Genomic DNA, 18,357 nt, shown 5'->3' with positions numbered 1-18,357 from the left:
AAAAGAATGAAAATGTTGCTTCACGAAAATCAAATACTCCCTCCGTTCTATTAAAAATATTTTTTTTTTAACTTTTAGAGTTTTTATTTGACCGTTTATCTTATTTAAATTTTTACGTACTAGAAAATAAATAAATTATTATTAAAATATCTTTTTAATAAGATGAACGGTCAAAGAAGAAGTCTACAAATAAAAAATGACATTTTCAATGAGGCGAAGGAAGTAAATCTTAGATTTAATCAAATACTCTACACTCCATATCCTTTTCCAAAGCGTATCAAAGCATGGTGTTAGTACCAAGGCTGGTTAGTAGGCTAGTCTTAGTGAGGTTTCATGAGAATTCTAGAGCACTAAATTAGTTGATGGAGTATAGTGTTGATGAACTGTTGATGAAGAGGTACATGATAAAAGTTTTATGAGATGAAATAAGTTTTACGAGGATTTTTTTTTCTCAAATATGCAAGAGCATTGTGTATCATAATAGTAAAAAGGTTGAAGTTTAAAAAATATAAGGGAGGTTGTTCCTGGCCCAACTAAGACCTCAAGGGGCTACATTTTGGCTATGATATCCTTGGGATCTATTGGGATCAACCTAAACTACGCGCGGGCTTATGACACCATGGTCGAAGGCTCGCGAGCTGCTCCACCAATCAACGCCCTGGATGCTTGGAACAACTCATCGAGAACCTCGACGTTGCTGAGAGGTTGCTGCCTCATTACCTGGATCAGAGGATGGGAGCATATGGCTTCCACTGGCCGCCTCATGCCTCGGGGGCGTCATCAGCTTGGCTTCAGCGGCCGGCGTGGGCTATAATGCCAGGCAGGGTGATGGGGCATCTTGGTTGGAGGTCACCTCCATCGGATCGACCTCAACCTGCAAACGGAAGTTCATTCCTATCCCATGGTCGTGGGTGGTTAACATGATTCTAGGATCACATAGCAGTGCCGCATCTAAAATCATGGGATCTGAGGCGTGATGCCATCCGATGCACTATCCACGACCAAGCTTCGTTGCGAAGGCGGATTCAACATTGTATGGGTCCCACAGGTAAGGGACCATAGGAGGTGTCATCAATTTCTCTATCGAAGATTGCATGGTGGTTGCTGCCACTGTCATCTATGTGGCGGCTGGAGGCAGAGAGGCTGAAGGGTTTGTGTCGCTCGCTTGCGACCCTAGCAGCATGCTTAATTAGGATGCTTGGAGCCTGGCTCACCCAAATAGAGTGACGCTAGCCAAAGTACGCAGCGCCTACCTTGCCAATCCTCGATGAGCGAGAACACCTGTAGTCCCTAGCCATGTGGCCACCGTGGTCATCGATGATTGGTGTGTGAAGGGCCCACCATCTTCCTAGCTGCTGACATTCGTGCCAACTTCTGCCAAAGGTGGCCGAGATGGGCTCATCGGCCACTACGTCATTGGCATCACGGCGAACGCATGCCCTTAGATCTGGCGCTCATGCGCATGGTGGCTGCAATGACGGTGACGGCGGCTGGGGTGGGGGTAGGGCTGGGAACCGCCAGGAGACACCATCGAGGGTGGAGACTATGGTTGGCGTCCTCGGTTCACGCATACCGAATCTATGAGGTGACTTTAGCGAGGAGGGTTGGCGAGGGGGAGAGGGCGCCGATGTTGTGGTGGTGACCAACACTGGCGGCGCCGATGGGAATGGGGGCTTTAGTGTCAGTCGAGGTTGGGGGCGGCTCGAGGGGTCTCCAACCCAATAATAGTGAGCTCTCTTTCCTTTAAAAAAAAGTCAAGTTTTATGTGGATGAAACTTATCTACATTTTTTCTCACAAATGAGAGTTTTAGAAACAATGAGATAAAATTTCCACTGAGACACTTTTCATACATGGCAGTTGGGATACTAAGCCTAGGCCACGACCAATCAAAGACGCGAAGGATGGGACCAAGAAAGGGCCATAGCCAATAGAGTGCTGCATCCGAGGGACATCAAACATTCGTCCCGAGTGTAACTTTAGATTTGAACCAAATCTATTTTTCTAGAGTTTGACTAAGTTTATAGAAAGCAATATTAACATTTATGTCTCTATAAAATACTATTTTATAATCATAATCTAATGATACTTATTTGATATCATAAATGTTAGTATTTTTATAGGTATGGCTACACTCAAAATTGTTCAATTCTTGAAAAGTGGGAATTCTATTTTTTTTGGGGGGTTGGGGGGACTAGGTGACTACAAAAGAATAAATAATACTAACATCATAAGTACCATTAGATAACCATAAAATATATCTTTATAGAGTACTTATTTTGTGTCTTAAATATTGATAGAATTTTTTCTAAAAGTTTGATCAAATATATAAGATGATTTTACTCTAGAAAGTAGAACTGTAATTTTTTTTAAAGATGGACGAGGTGTCAAATAAATAGATTTACATTTGCGGCAGGAATGTAGATGCAGCCCTACTGCCCTACTAGGTACTACGTAGCTTCCATGTCAAAAGGAAGAAAAAACTGCTGTCCATGCATTGGTGGTTCGGAAATTCCATGCATGCATACGCAGATGGAGTACGTGTTGGTCCAGTAGTACACGGAATGTAAACTTTTTCAGAAAAAAATATCGCAGAAACCACCCCATGTGTAACTTGGGTTTTGAGATTCCAGACATAAGACGTTTGTCCTCCACTACTTGATTTTGATGGAAAAATCACCCCACCACACAGGCGCTAAGCTGATTCTACAGATTATTTTTCCAACATGGAGCCACTGATGTAGACTTTTATAAAAAATCAGATGCTCCGATCCTAATATTACAAACCATTTTTTTCTTTTTGAGCTTCCACCCAAAGAATCAACGATAAAAGGCTTAAACTTGATGACATGGTTGATGGTTTCACTATCTATGAAATTCTGGGACAGGGGAAAATATTTATTCGGGTAGCACTACTTAACTAGTGGCTGAAATGTGAGCAGAATAATCGTCAGTCGTTTAAGCACACGCGCAATGGAGGGTGGTTTAAATTAATTCGTAACATGGATCGACGACTAGAGGTGTGTCGTATTTGCATTTTGCAACAAAATAAAACGAGAGGTGGAATCTCAAATTGAAAGTGCCCCACCAAATTTCGATGGACGCACTTCTCTCTCGGCTTGTCTCGGTCTCCGCGCACATGTAGCCCGTGCGTTTGTCTTCATGTATATATTTGAATATACTACACATAGTATATGTAATGGCTAATGGCACTTTCGATGATGCATGATGAGAGCGATCGAGAAGATCGATAGAGCAAAAAATCATGAGACCTGCGGCCGGTCGTAGTTACTGCGTGTGGAAGTTAACTATCAAGCAAATGTTAATTAGTACTCTATAATAGTATATTCTGTGCCCATGCATGCATGAGCATCGCATCTGTGGGTGAGTTTGGTCTGAGAGTGGTTTATTTATTTACAAACACCATATTTTGGAGGACGTCACTGGCGGCTGAAGCTATTTTGGCACGTTTACGAAATTCGCACGACGGAGACAGAAAGTAGAAAGTCTAGATGTCTTCCAAGAGACCAGACTTTGGCATTTGTCATCAAGTTTATAAACCAGCATTCACTCCTTTAATTGGAAACACGTCCCTCGATTCTAAGCTATGCCACGATAGCAAATGAAATTTGGACCGTTTGATCTCCATCCTTTGTCTCTGGTTCCTCCCACTATTGTGTTACTGTTTATTACCCACGTGTTGGCTTTTGAGTGGTCCACAGAAAATAACCCTTCTGGAACCGTCGCTCCTCCACCGAAAAAAAGAAAAGAAAAACCCTTCCTATCTCGCTCGCTCCTTCTCTTCCGACTTCGCGGCATGCGGGAGGTCGCGGCACAACACCAGGGCCCAGGCGAGGCCGCACGCCGGCGCCTCCACCGCTACCACCCCTGCCCCCATGCCCCCTTCCTCTCTCTCTCTCTCTTCCTCTCAACGTGGCGGCGCAGTGGGAGATCCCGATGGTGGCAATATCCGGGGCGACGACGCCCTAGATGTGCGCAGCAGCAGCATGAGAAGGCCCCAGCACGCATGGCCTCTTCATCTCCAGTGGCGGCGACGACTCAGCTCAGCGGCTGGATGTACGTAGGTCACCTCTCCTTATCCCCAAAGCTCTCGATTTCCTCTGCGCCGCTTAGGCTTCGTAAATGCGCTTGTGTGCGTACTGTGTATGACTCAGGGGTAGGGGGGAGCACTTCTTGCCCACCCTCGGAACGAAAGCTGATGGGGGCTCCACTGGTCACCGATTCCGAAGATTTTCCGTACATATTTATGTCCAACAGAAATTTGGTCGTGCAGTATGCAAAGATAGGAGATGATGACATGTAGTGTTGTGGTTGGGATTTTTAGCGTTACCTCTTTTTCAATGAGCTTTGATTTAGTCCAATTTTCATTTTGTCCTGCTTAAGGAAAAGATTTTAGCTTCAATTTGATAGTTCTCTAATTACAAACAAAGCGACCACTGGATATAATATCCCTTTTTTTATATTGTACATGCTTTGCTTCTCCATGTGCATCATAGGTATGGTCCTTATTTTCAGCCTCCACAAAAGATACCTACTCCTATGTTAAACCAATATAGATTGATGCATTGGTATGAAATGTTCAGAGATGGATGCATTGCTTTGAAATGTTCAGAAGATAGATTTTCAAATAACACTGAATTATTCCATCCTTTAGGGTCCATTATTCAAAAAAGGGTAGGTTGTGGAAGGTTTCTCATAAATTTGTATGATGATCTTGGAGCACATACTTTGAGTCATTTGGTAAGCCATTCTTGATGGTCATTTATGAAAGTTTGGTGTCTTTTGTCTTTTTTAAAGAATAAGAGGTTCCTGTACTCTTTCTTCTTTTTCTGGCAGTGCAAATTTATAGACATGTACTACACAGTGGTTAGGCTAAAAGTCATGGTACATATTATCCAAGGTCGACGATTGATCGGTTCCTACCTGTTTTTTTGCTACAAATAATTATATAGGATGTTGAGTGATTTTGGATTGTAATACACAAAGTCGATGATTAATCGGTTTCTATCTGTTTTTTGCTATAAATAATTATATAGGATATTCAATGATTATGGATTGTAGAACAGATCAAAAAATGTTGTTTTGTGTTTCCATTTCATATATAAAAAAGGCATTGATGCATACAGTAGATTTTGGGCATGTCATATTGCATCTCCTTGTGTATGTGAAGGGTGACATTGGTATTAATTAATGATGTCTGTAGTAGGTTTTAAGTTGTTCATTTCACAGCCAAAGAACTAAGGGGCAAGTGTTGACTGCATGTTTCTTTAGATGTAGGTTGTCTCCAAAACATGAACTGCTTTCATCTTTTACTATTCTAGGTTTCGATTCAGTGCGATGCTTAATCTCTAGATTCACAAGGATCCACTGGCTGTCTTAATTTGTGTAGTTGAGGTGCGCTATCTTTTTTTACATAAAAGAGGTGCACTGATATATGACGTTTAATCCATTCTTCCATGGTTTCATCCATCTGTTTCTTAGTTCCTTTTTCCTCAATGTGTGCAGAGACAATGGGACTGCAGTTGTGAATGAATTTCAAGAACATCACTACCAATCCACCAAGCAGCAGGATGGCGATGTCTTGTTCTTTGAGTCTTATCGAGGTTAGCCAGCATACCAGCTCTTTATTATGTTCAAAATTTTCTTAAAATAACAATGGTTGTCCCCAATATTTTAATGAATTTGCAACAAAAAAAACATGGTGCCTACGATTTTGACAGTAGCTTCATGTTTCTGCTTGAATCCAAAGGCTTTATTTGTTGGTCGTTGCTTGTGGCTATGCGCGTACGGCACGACAATGGATGCGGTGTGCTCGGAGCTAAGATTGTCCCCGTGCTTCCATCGCTACCCCTCCAAACCTACTCCCCCATCCTTGCTTTTTGTAGTGCCCCAGCCAGTGTAAAGATGTTTTCCAGCGTCATTTGCCATCGTTTCTCTTCCTTGCCTGTTGTGCGACACCGAGCACCCAAACTCTAGCTTAATCCATTTTTTATTAGGATATGATCTAACCGCAATCTATTATGCCTGCTATTTTGTTTCTATAGAACAGTGGATCGTGCAAGTCCATCCCTGTGAGGCCTGCACTGGTTGCCAGTTCCTACCTCATACCTGAATGGTCTCGTCTCAAACCCATTGTACCAAGCAAGAGCAGCATGACGTAACTGATTTCCTCCCAAAAGAGCTCAGCCCATGCTCGTGAGACAATCCTAAAGTGGTTGCATTCAGCTTCCAGGTGCTCCTTGATGAACTTGAATACATATTGAATCTCATAAACCATTTGCCGTCCTTACTTAAAATGATCCATGGAGACCATAGCAAAGATATTCCATTTTGTTGCAATATATAATGATATGATAATTCCTTTGGTTAATTGGTTCACAGGCTTTTTAGGCCAATTTTTCAGTAGTCTGTGAATTTTCTGACTTTGCCCATCGAGCTTTAAAATATGATGTCCGATGGAAAACAGTGCACAATAATGAGTGTCAGTAGAGAAGACTGCGTCTGGAACAACAAGCACAGGGCCATTGGTTTATAGCTTCACAACTTGCTTTATGCCTCATTTGTAGCATACTAATTTCAGAAATTTCATCCTCACGTGATGGCAATCACCATATTGCCACATGTTTTCTGAGGGCTAATAAATGTTATTTTTTTGGCAGTTTAGGACAGAAAGATTGTTACAAAATCTCCAGACTACTCTCACACTTGAAAATAAATTTGAAGAAGTGGCATCATACATGTTGAGGTGAGAAAACATCATATATTTACATGGAAGTTTTCGAAGGCTTTTTTGTTGTACAAAAAAAGCCAACTTACACGAACGAGTATCCTGTTCATACATGTTCTTACTGGAAGTGATTTGTTTATTATGTTGCATTCCACATTTTCTAACAAGTGAAAGCCTCTGTGTTTCTAACAGGACTAATGATCTTGGTGCTTCGACAATGATGAATGTTTTTGCATAAATTCTTAAAATAGAATAAAAGGTGATGGATGATCCATGATCAATGATGTAATGGTAAGATGAGGGATCCCGTGACTTTCTACATTCATATGATTTGAGATCTTTTTCAATCATCATTGTCTCTTCAAACAACTCATTCTTATTTTGCAGCAAAATACATGTGCTTATCTACAAATTTTGTATCTTCATAATAAGTTTTTGATGTGCTCATAACTTACGGTTATTGCAATGTTGAGCCATTTCCTAGATGTATGAAGTTAAAGCAAACTGAAACTTGCGTTCAAATAAAATTTGTAAACTTCCTGACTGCCTGCTTCTATCCATTTACTAAATCTATCTTACATGCCTTCTGCAACCACTACGACCCAGCTGCCTGCTTATGTCTGATTGTTTCTTATTTTATATAATATTTGTGTGCTTAATTAAATGGATAGAGCATGCATTTTCTTGATAGTTAAAGAGCCATAGTACCAGATAACTTATACATACAAATATACATGTATATAGATTCCAACTTTATGATTACAACTCTAAAACTTTAACGCTTTTCTGCTGAATAGCCAATGGCATCAGACTGGGAACCATATGTGCTATGATCAGGTAACAAAATAATTGTCAAATCTCATACATCCACAAACAAAAAAAACATCTTCTGCACTACTCACATGAGCCTTACATGATTTTCTTCGTAAACAGATTCATCCACCTATGATGCAGTGTCTTTTGCTACCAACTTCTAACAACCATCGATCACATCCACCCGTGCAAAATTGAAGACATGCATCTGTATATATCCCTAAGTATATGTTGTATGCATGTGCTATGTATATGACCATCAGCTGCTATAATGCATCATTAGTATCGCTATTGTATGCCTCAGACCCTATGTTTCCACCAAATTGTAAATATAAATTTATGATTACCTATGCAAATAACCATATCCATGACATGTGTACCTAAACTTAGTCAATGTCAGCAGAGTGCTTACCCCTTGCGCGCAGGGGCGCGCATTTCCACTAGTATATATAAAGTTACTGCCAAACTGAAGTTTGGAAAGATGCATACGTATGACCAATACCTGCAATATATATATTCCGCGCGCGTAGACTCCCTTTATTTAAAAAATAAAAACAAAAGAAAAGGAAGGTGACAAGAATGCCTCACTCTCTGTAGCACCAACTTTTGATGGTCAAGGTCAAGGTGCATTGCATGGATGTTCTGTGCTGATTCAAGCAGCCTGTTCCATTTCCCTCTCCTATGCATGCATCCTCTCCTTTTTGAGCTGATGAGATAGCTAAAAATAGTTATTATATTTGTGTATAATGTATATACTAGTATACTTATATGCGGCACAATTACAAGTGTATATAGGCAGGATTAAAGTGACAGACCAGACGCCGGCAGTTCGGCATGAACCTGTTGTCAGAGAAGAGGATAAGCATGGACAGTGAGGCCTTATTTAATTCAGGCCTTGTTTAGTTCCGAAAAGTGAATGTAGCACTTTCGTTTGTTTGTGACAAATATTATCCAATCATGTACTAACTAGGATCAAAAGATTTGTCTCGTGATTTCCAGCTAAACTGTGTAATTAGTTTTTGTTTTCGTCTATATTTAATATTTCATGCATGTGCCACAAGATTCGATGTGACTGGGAATCTTGAAAACTTTTTAGTTTTCAGGGTGAACTAAACAAGGCCTCACTTTAAAATTCAAAAACTTTTCAAAATTTTCTGTCATATTAAATCTTATGGTACATGTATAAGTATTAAATATAGATAAAAAAATAACTAATTACACAATTTATTTGTAATTCACGAGATGAATTTTTTAACTCTAGTTAATTCATGATTGGTCATAATTATTAGATATAAATGAAAGTATTTCAGTGTTAAAATCAAAAAAAAATAGAAAACGCTAGTATTTTGCTGGACCTACTCCTAATACGGGTACGTACTGTACCTACGCAGGTGCACAGTTGGTTGGTCTGACAAAATGCATGCATGTACGTACTGTACGCTTGCAATATGATGCGTCGACGCCTACCCTACCCAGAGCAGGCATGCAATGCACGTCGTCGGACGCTTCTTCTGTGTTGTGTACTAGGGCCTTGTTTAGTTCCAAAAATTTTGCAAAATTTTTCAGATTCTCCGTCACATCAAATCTTTAGACGTATGCATGGAGTATTAAATATAGATGAAAATAAAAACTAATTGCACAGTTTGGTCGGAATTGACGAGACGAATCTTTTGAGCCTAGTTAGTCTATAATTAGACAATATTTATCAAATACAAACGAAAGTGCTACTATTCATATTTTGTAAAATTTTTTGGAACTAAACAAGGCCTAGGTGTACGGGTAGTTTTTGTGCAGTCCGCGGCCAGCTAGTAGTACCACGAGCACGTCGTCAGAGGCCGTAACTGGCGTGCGTGTACGTGTACCATTTTTCACACTTCGCTGATCACATATCGCGCGCCGGTATATATATACGTACTGTGTTTCGTGCTTTGCTTGGCAGCAGTGAGCACTTGTTTTCAGTTTGATCGAGAAGGTGCAATGGGGTCTTGTTTAGTTTCAAAATATTTTACAAAATGTATTCTGTAGCATTTTTGTTTATATTTGACAAATGTTATTCAATCATAGACTAACTAGGCTTAAAAGATTCGTCTCGCAAATTACAGATAAACTGTGCAATTAGTTATTTCTTTTATTTATATTTAATGCTCTATACATATGCCACATGTAACGGAAAATCTGAAAAAAAAATATAAATTTTTTTGGGAACTAGTAATAAACAAGGCCGGTGTATCCAGAGATAGCGTGCAACGCAGACGCTGCAGCACAAAGTTTGTTGTGCAACGGAGTCGGATTGTACATGGTACTAGTACGTAGTACTGTAACACGGTGGTGAGAACAGATGGATGGATGCCTGATCGATCGATGGATCCCGTCGTTTTCTAGCTACAAAGGCCTTGTTTAGAGCCAAAATTTTTTTGGATTTTGACACTGTAGCAATTTCGTTTTTATTTGACAAACATTATCCAATTATGGAGCAACTAGGCTTAAAAGATTAGTCTCGTGATTTACAGGTAAATTGTGCAATTAGTTATTTTTTTTTATCTATATTTAATGTTTCATGCATGTGACACAAGATTTAATGTGATGAGGAATCTTGTAAAGTTTTGAGTGTATCTAAACAAGGCCAAAGTAAACCATGAGTAACTACAAAGTACGTATAGCACACAACCGTGCCGTACTGCTACTGCCGTCAGTGCCGCGGTAGCAAAGCTATATCAGATAAAGAGACCCAGATAACTAAAATTTACCGCTGGGTCCAGTCATTTCCTATCTGTTCGCTGTCTGTATGCAAATTTTGTGGGCCAGTGAACGAGCGACCAAGCTCAGCTTGTGCGTGCTACATCTGCTCACTCACGAACAACGATGAATGAATCCAACGATTTTTCACCAGATTTAGTACAAACCATGGAAACTGGCATGATGTTTACTATTTTGAATCTGTGCATTATGATGAAGTATCATGAGCTATACAGTGTTTAAGAGTTTCAGCATTCAAATCCAAATACAGGATGTACCAATCAGATCAGATGTAGATTCAGATCATTCAGAACTGATGAAGTTTTTGGTACAAACTATAAAATGCCAAGCATTACTGTATGTGCAGATTCTAGCGAGCTACATATACTTTCAAATAAAACGCCTGAGATAAATAGTTCACCTTCAGTATATAGCCTCTAATAAAATGATCCTGCAACTAAAATCAAATCAAATTCAAGGAAAAGAAACTCAGCGTAAAAACTTCGACCGTTAGGAAAAATAGCTATACATACAGGGATGCACCACAAGGACTCCACGTTAAGAATTATTATTCCATAATACACCTGTGGAAAATTTCCATGTGTAATAATAAAAATGAAATAAGTTGACAACAGAGGCCCATCGATAGCCCAACACGAGAAAGCAGCTGACATGATTAGTCGTAGTTGGGCTACCAAATGTACAATCCTGTGAATGCAACTTCCAAGCAGAACAATCAAAGTCGTCATAAACAATATACATTTGTGTGGTGCAGCTGTGCATGGGTGTGCGTCCTCGAGCGATGTATCAGCCCTCCTCGCCGAACTCCTTTGTGAACCTCTCGTGCACCTCCAGGTCCTTCTTGCTAACTGTCGGCCTCTGCCTCGACAGGACCTTCTCAAAATCCGTCCTTGAGATAGGTGGTGGAAGAATCTAGTATATTCAAAACAAGGCACCTTACCTTAGCAATTCAACTGGGAGGGCCTCTCTAACACTGCAATGGAAAGAATCGGTATCTTTTGTTACCTTTGCAGCAAGGCCTTTGGATGCAAGCTCCTGCATGGTGGTCTGTACAGCGCCGGGTTGCTTTGGTCCACATGGCATCCACATGTCACCGTCCGCCTTGAAGAAGAACATGGCATCCTGTGTTTTGCGCACAGGTTCAAATAACACGTCCTTAACCTGTTGAAGAAACAAGTATCAGATTCCATTGCATAGTACCGATACATGAGACTAGTAATGACAGATGCAAGGGTTCAAAATTACTTACACAAACAGCAATATCAGAACCAGAAAACCCATCTGTTCGACGGGCCAAGCTCTCGAAATCACTTTCAGTTAAGCTATGTGGTGTATCCCCGAGATGGACCTGTACGAATTGAAGGTTCCAAATTATCCAACGATTGTCACCATGGAACAAGACAAATTTAGTAATGTTTCAATGTACAACTGTCTGTTATAACCTTAAACATATGCTGCCTTGCTTTCAAGTCAGGTAGCGGAATGTAGATACGCTTGTCAAATCTTCGCCGCACAGCCTGCAATAACGAATATGACAAAAAAAAAACTAAACAGTGTTTCACAAGATAATTGGGACTTTCCCTTTTTTTTCTTTTTTCTTTTTTACAAATCTGTAGAGTGCAAAATTGTATGCGGTAAGTTTTCCGTAACCTGGTCCAGAGCATATGGCGTATTCGTGGCAGCAAGAACAAGAACTTTATCATCATTATGACCAACACCCTGGGAATCAGGTATGGAAAAAACGATTATGTCAGTTTAACATCAAAAAGGCCTAGTCTAAACAAACAGAGAAGCAGAATCTTCAGATTATTTCAGTTCTACTTTTTTGTTACATGTAAAAAGCTTGGCTGCACCAGAAGGCTATCAAATTCAGTGGTTAATTATGGTGGCCAGATATTATATTAATAACAGCAAACATTGGAAGTTTCATCAGGTATGTTGTATACAATAACTGGATACAAGATTAGATTCTTCTGTGTTGAAAATTCGACATAGTATAGTGATAACATCTACAAATACTAGGATCAATTTCAAAACAGTGTAACAATCAAGTTAATAATGTGCATTTGAATCTGGGCAGAACATAAACTAGCTCAGATACATTTTCAAAGGGTGATTTTGGATCCAGATGATAGTATCAGACTCATTTGCGCAACTTAGCCAATTCTCCATGACCCAATAAGCTTGTTAACATATCTCTGGAGCTAACAACTTGTCCAAAAAAAAGAAAGAAAGAATTTCCATTTTCTTCCTTTTTTTTGCTTTTATTATTCCGTCATGTAACAGTAAAGGTAAGTAACATCACTGATCACTCATAACTCTGGACAATAGCAGTCGATGGCACATTAACACAACTCTCAGAATAACAACTCCGGATATTCGCCAAACAAGAAAGTTTAAATACAGCGATCATATGAGATCGGTATGTGCGGTAGAGAAAGATGGAAGTTTTGTAGTTTGGGTGCAGCATGCGTGCCAATTCGCCATTCTAGGCGTAATAGATGCCTTAGCTCGGTTAATGGTTAATGTCGCTTTAACTTTCGTTGGTGTAAACGTTTGGTTGAAGTGTGCAGAATTGCAGTGGATCTTTGTTGACGGTTGGTTGACCCTTTGTGTTCATCCCAGCTAGGCAGTTTCTTAGGCCAGAGTTTTTGCTTTGAACTTTCAATCTACTGTAATTTCGTTGCTCTTGATTAATGAAATTTAGTTCGTCCATGGTGGAAAAAATCACCCCGAGGCTTGGCCGATTGCTTGCAAAATAATTTTTTTCTTCCTTTGTCTAAATTCAAAGCATTTCACATAACCAACCACCATCCTAAGCAGAATATATCCAGCTAAGCACATCCCACATGGAAACAGTTTGCAACATTAAGACCTCACCTGCATTTGCACAAGAAGTTCAGTCTTGATTCTCCTAGATGCTTCACTTTCATTGCCTTCTCCACGTTGACCGCATAAAGAATCAATTTCATCAATGAAGATAATGGAAGGGGCATTTTCACGAGCCATTTGGAAAAGATTCGCAACTAATTTCTCACTTTCACCCATCCACTTTGAAACCAGATCTGAAGAAGATATACTGCAGTAAAGCAATAGTGTGAAATATCATAAAGATACAGCATGAAAAACAAAATATAGTAGGATATTAGTATTGCTAAGTTGCTAACATCCATTGACCAATCAAGTGAAACAAAAAAATGCAAGTTCGATCAAACTTATATATACATTGCAATGTGGCCTTAGCAGTTCTAGCAGACATACATATTACATTCAAGGTCCAAGGTAGCCTGTAGCATGTAAATTTACTAATAGTATGTTAGATGCTTCTGTACCCACACTCACTTGCACAGTAGAGACGCCTGGAAGGCCAAATTAAATCCTGGGAGAATACAGTTTGTTTGCATAACCTGGCTAAAGATAACTTCTAGGGAAAGTTAAGCTCAATATCTGCAAGTATGATTAAGTCAATCAATTATGAGCTCAGTTTACTATTGTGGAATAGATGGGACAAATAGCAACTTTTCCCTACATACATAATTGACCAATTAGCTGTTATAGGACTATAGCACATGAATATTCCACTTCCTTTTCAGTAAATTCGAATGTGTCAGTAAGATACTGCCTTTATTTCAAATATAAGACATAGTTTTTCCCCCTGAACTTCTACCAAAATATAATGTGGCACTTTCCCTCCTCTTATTTGACCCCCCTTTCTTCTCCAGGTATATTAGTAATCATTCATAAGAACCACAACCACTATTACCCAAGGCATTAACACCAGGAACATAAAGTCATTTACTCTATCCTTCTATCGAACCAGCTTTATACCTGTGTTGCATCAAAAATCATCTTATACAAAAAAAATGCAGGGAACACAATCAGTTTTCAGTCTGCTAACAAACTAATGAATGTCTATGGCAATAGTAAATACTAAGAATATTTGTTCCTTATAAAATATGAGCAACAAATGGAAACTCCACATTAACCATATGCTCGATAAGTGTATACTCTCTTGAACTTTGGGATCCTAATGCATTACACGGAAGGTGTAGGCTATATAAAAGTTAAACTCAAAATAAATATATAAGCTGCTATCATAGGGCACACCTTTCAAGCGAATTTTTCCTAGTTTTGCAAAAGTTATTCGTTTTTGAGCTAAAAAAAGCTCTCTTGCCTGCATCATGCATCAGCATTCAATTTTCAGAAAGCAGGCATTTCCTTCAAATAGACTTATATGTAAGCTGTTAATTTAATAACAGGGCAACATGCCTCATAGCAACATCTGATTCCAAAACATAGCTATGATAGGTCAATTTATTTAATAATATGTTGGTGTATTATAAATGTCACATATGCAAAATGCACTCATAGAGCCAAAAACATTCACGTTTGATGAAGTATAGTTCTTCAAGTTAACTGTACATGATTAAAAAAAAAACACTTCAAAGAGGGATGTTGGCATTTTTGGCAACTTTTTTACACCCCAAAATAAAATATGATGGAGCTGCGTGATTAAACACCTCAGATTTTGGCAGTCTTACTCATATGGTGCAAACAAATCTATGGTTGCACCACAAAATGTAAGTAAGATAAATTATCCTCTATAACGGAGCTAATAGACAAGAAGGAAACCTTACCAAAGAACATTTTGATGCAAACTACATGCCTATACCCTGAAACCAAGAAAAGGAGTGATGCTACAAATGAAGAGTCATACGATGACTCTAGGTACTAAACAAATATGTCTGGAATGCGGGATGCCTAAAAATTCTTAATTTGGCAGACACTCTACTAGGCATAAAACTAGTAGCGCTGAGGCAAAAGAAAGACCAATCAGAGTTCAAGAGTGGTACAAATATTGTTGTCACTGGTAGGTGAAATATGTAAGATAGATATATTAAGATCTCAGACATATGACAGTCAAAGGAAGCATAGCAAGAGATGCACTAAAAGCCTATAACAGTTTAAATTTTAAACTCAAATCTATAGAACATGTCTTTAAAAGAGCAAACTAAAGGGAACTGGCATAATGATGAATGTACGATTATCTACCTGAAAAATGTTGAATCAGCCTCGGTTGCGACGGCTTTTGCCAAATAAGACTTTCCTGTTCCAGGGGGGCCATACAAAAGAAACGCCCTCCAAGGCCTCCGCTTGCCTAAGGGATAGCATTCTTCGTTAGTACATACTCCCTCCGTTTCAGGATATAAGGCATGCACGTATTTCAAAATTCAAACTTTGTTATCTTTGACCAATAATTAGTGTACTAATATAAAAAAATTATAGTACAATCATGGTAACATTAGATTTGCCTTTACAAATACTTTCTAATGATACTTTTGTTGTTGTCATAAATTATATATAATAGTATAAATTAATAGTTAAAGTATGATCTTGAAGACCGCACCAAGTCAAATCGTGCCTTATATCTTGAGACGGAGGGAGTACATACTAGTCAACAACAGGAAGATATCTACACATTCAATGAGTTCAAACATATGATATTTTTTCCATCAAATGTACTTATATAAACAAGGACACACTAGTTAACACTAACTGAGAGAAACAGATGACGAGGAAATGCTTTGGTGGTTAAAACAAAGAAAAATGCGAAAAGGCCAAAATGACACACAAGCGAACAAACCATTCAAAAATGAAATTAAAATTTTATCAGGTCAAGCAATTCTAGGTTTGAATCAAGTAGCCAGGGATAACCTTCAGTACAAAACTAGCAGAATAATCATAGGAATGCATATATTCTCAAAATAGCATATTTGATCCCTTTTGAATTTTGAATTGAACTATCTTCCAGTTCACACTTTTAACATGAAATGGGGTTGTGGTTTTAATTCTAATTGATATTGAGATTCTGTGTAGGTTACTTAACATTTAGCAATGCTCTAGAGGAAGATTGAGAAACCAAAAAAACATGGAAATTGTCAAACATATGGTCACTAGAAGTGGTCTTGTCCAACAAGATAGATCATCATCTAAAAATGAAAGTTCTCAGTCAATCAAATATTCAATAATCTCTATAGACAGCAAACAACGTTATTCATTCACTACCTAACAGTAACAATGGATAGTTGGATCAACCCTAGCTCACCCCATCCAGTTTAACAAGTATAAAGATCTGCAAAGCCTTTGCGGCCCCATAACGATTGCAATCAGCAAATTTTTATCAGGATAATAAAAGATTAAAAGGACAAAAAGATAACGCTTTTAGGTACCGTCGCTCACCCGTGAAGAACTGCGGGAACTTGACGGGCAATATGACTGCCTCCTGCAGCGCCTGCTTGGCGCTCTCGAGACCGGCAACGTCGTTCCACTTGACGTTGGGCTTCTCGGTGATGATGGCGGAGTTGAGCCCCGCCCTCAGCTTGGACTGCTCGGAGTCATCCCCTCCGTTGCCCCCGTCCCCGTTGTCCTTGCCCTTGGTCTTGGGGCGCGTGGCGACGGCCGCGTCGCCGCCGTTGGACCCCGGCCCCGCGCCGCCCTCATCGAGGACCGCCCGGATCTCCTCGGCGCGGCGGAGGTACTCGGTGAACTTGGCGGTGATGGCCTCCTTGATCTTGGGGTTCTTCTCGTACTTGAGGTGGGTCTTGAAGTACTCGAGCGCGTTCATGTAGAGAGGGAACGCCTTGACGTAATTGCCGGCATTGTCCTCCTGGACCGCCTGCTTGACGTACTCGATCGCCTGCTCCTTGAAGTTGCTATACATCGGGGTAGGCCCAGAGGCGCCGCCTCTGCGGCGGGCACCCGCGGATCGGAGGGGGGATCGGCCGGATTGGGCACCGCGGCGGCTGATTCGGGATGGGAGCGGAGGGGCGGCGGGCGGTTGCTTGGTGCTGGGGTTTGACGCGGTGAGGAGAAGACGGGGGGGATGCGCAGGAGGAAAGGGGAACGAAGACGAGACGAGGAGGGAGAGGAAAGGAAACGATGGGAAGGGAGAAGCGTGTTTTGGCTGCGATTTTTTCTTTTTTTATTGGGCTTGTTATGTTAGGAAGGAAAGAGAAAGCTGTTGACGATTTTAACTAAGGGCCTTCCTTCTTTTTTTTGGTTTTTCTAATATGAGTCCCTTGTGATGGTTTTAGGTTTTCCAAATACTTTTTTCCACAAATAATGAAACAAATAATGAAACATCTGTTGTCGTCGCCACTGGGGATGAAGAAGGTCCCGACATTAGGGTTTGGGTTTTCGAGATTTCCATGCTCTTTAAGCTTAGAAGGAAGCTTCCAGGGATGATAACGGACTGATGATGTTGGTGGTGATCGAGACATTGGCGGAGGGTGGGCGGCAAGGCGGTTGCTTGTCGGGTGGTGGAAGAGGGTGATTGGGCGGTGGGAGAGGCTGATTGGGCAATGCTGGTGATAAGGGCGATGACCAAAGAAGAAGAAGAAGGGGTTTGCGATTAGTGTGGTGTTGCTAGAGGACGGAGGCGAGATTGTTTGCCACCATAACAAGAGAGGTTTTGAGGCGGGGCGCTCGCGCAAGATCTAAAGCAAAGAGCTTGGGTTAGGGTTCGTCGTGGTCAAGGGCGGTAGCTTGACATCACTGAAGCCAGACAGAGTGAGGAGGTTGTGAGGAAACATGAGAGGAAGAAAAGGGGAGGCACATGGGAGGAAGGAGGAGGCGTCCACGCGAGGGAAGGAGGCGTGTGAACAGAGACCTCAGCGCCTACACACGCGAGCCATAGTAAATTGTCATTTTCTTCTTCTTTGTGTACTTTAGATCAACCAAAATAGACATACAACCTAAGAGAAAGAGTAGGTAGCATTCATTTGGTTTAATTAAAATCGGATAAATAAATACAAGAATGTTTTGAATATAAGGAATACAATGCATGTTGTAACTTAAAATAGTCATGCAGTCCAAAACAACTCAAGGTTTTTCATGATTCAACCCCCATTTAGCAAGGATTTGGTTGCTTGCAGAAATGTTTATGGAGATAAACTAGTTATGGTTTCTATGATAGACATGTTTTTTATTTCTAGTTCTAACTATAGGTGTGTTTGGTAAAGATTTCTCCAAAAACTACTTC

General features: G+C 40.2%; 1 protein-coding gene and 1 long non-coding RNA gene across 5 annotated transcripts; one reads left to right on the top strand and one right to left on the bottom strand.

Annotated features, from left to right (window-relative positions):
• Positions 3,824-7,948, top strand: LOC110434130. 3 transcript variants are annotated; one of them, XR_002451611.1, is made up of 7 exons: positions 3,824-4,075; positions 5,525-5,622; positions 6,064-6,251; positions 6,679-6,764; positions 6,939-7,037; positions 7,544-7,583; positions 7,680-7,948. It is a non-coding gene; the product is annotated as an uncharacterized LOC110434130 (long non-coding RNA). The 3 variants fall into 3 exon arrangements; XR_002451609.1 differs by lacking the exon at positions 6,064-6,251; XR_002451610.1 differs by lacking the exon at positions 6,064-6,251 and having other exon boundaries at positions 3,824-4,079.
• On the bottom strand, positions 10,785-17,288 carry LOC8073330 (protein SUPPRESSOR OF K(+) TRANSPORT GROWTH DEFECT 1). Of its 2 annotated transcripts, XM_002455181.2 has the most exons (8): positions 16,557-17,279; positions 15,369-15,474; positions 13,197-13,395; positions 11,967-12,035; positions 11,759-11,833; positions 11,566-11,664; positions 11,322-11,477; positions 10,785-11,228 (listed from the first exon to the last, which is right to left on the bottom strand). In XM_002455181.2, the coding sequence occupies exons 1-8, from the start codon at positions 17,035-17,037 to the stop codon at positions 11,103-11,105; spliced, it is 1,311 nt and encodes a 436-aa protein (XP_002455226.1). In that variant the 5' UTR covers positions 17,038-17,279; the 3' UTR covers positions 10,785-11,102. The 2 variants fall into 2 exon arrangements, with proteins under 2 accessions (XP_002455226.1, XP_021312666.1); XM_021456991.1 differs by lacking the exons at positions 10,785-11,228; positions 11,322-11,477; positions 11,566-11,664; ... (1 more) ...; positions 11,967-12,035; positions 13,197-13,395 and adding an exon at positions 13,480-13,763 and having other exon boundaries at positions 16,557-17,288.

Source organism: Sorghum bicolor, chromosome 3, assembly GCF_000003195.3.
Source record: "Sorghum bicolor cultivar BTx623 chromosome 3, Sorghum_bicolor_NCBIv3, whole genome shotgun sequence".
NCBI classification, from domain to species: Eukaryota; Viridiplantae; Streptophyta; class Magnoliopsida; order Poales; family Poaceae; genus Sorghum; species Sorghum bicolor.
The sequence above is the reverse complement of the archived record's forward strand: the minus strand, read 5'-3'. Positions and strand labels throughout refer to the sequence as shown.

Excerpts from the sequence above, each read along its gene's own strand:
- LOC8073330 (XM_002455181.2), bottom strand. The coding sequence starts at position 17,037 with ATGTATAGCAACTTCAAGGAGCAGGCGATCGAGTACGTCAAGCAGGCG. Across the intron at positions 12,036-13,196 it reads AACTTCTTGTGCAAATGCAG|GGTGTTGGTCATAATGATGA; the intron begins GTGAGGTCTTAA and ends CCTGATTCCCAG. Across the intron at positions 11,834-11,966 it reads CGCCATATGCTCTGGACCAG|GCTGTGCGGCGAAGATTTGA; the intron begins GTTACGGAAAAC and ends TCGTTATTGCAG.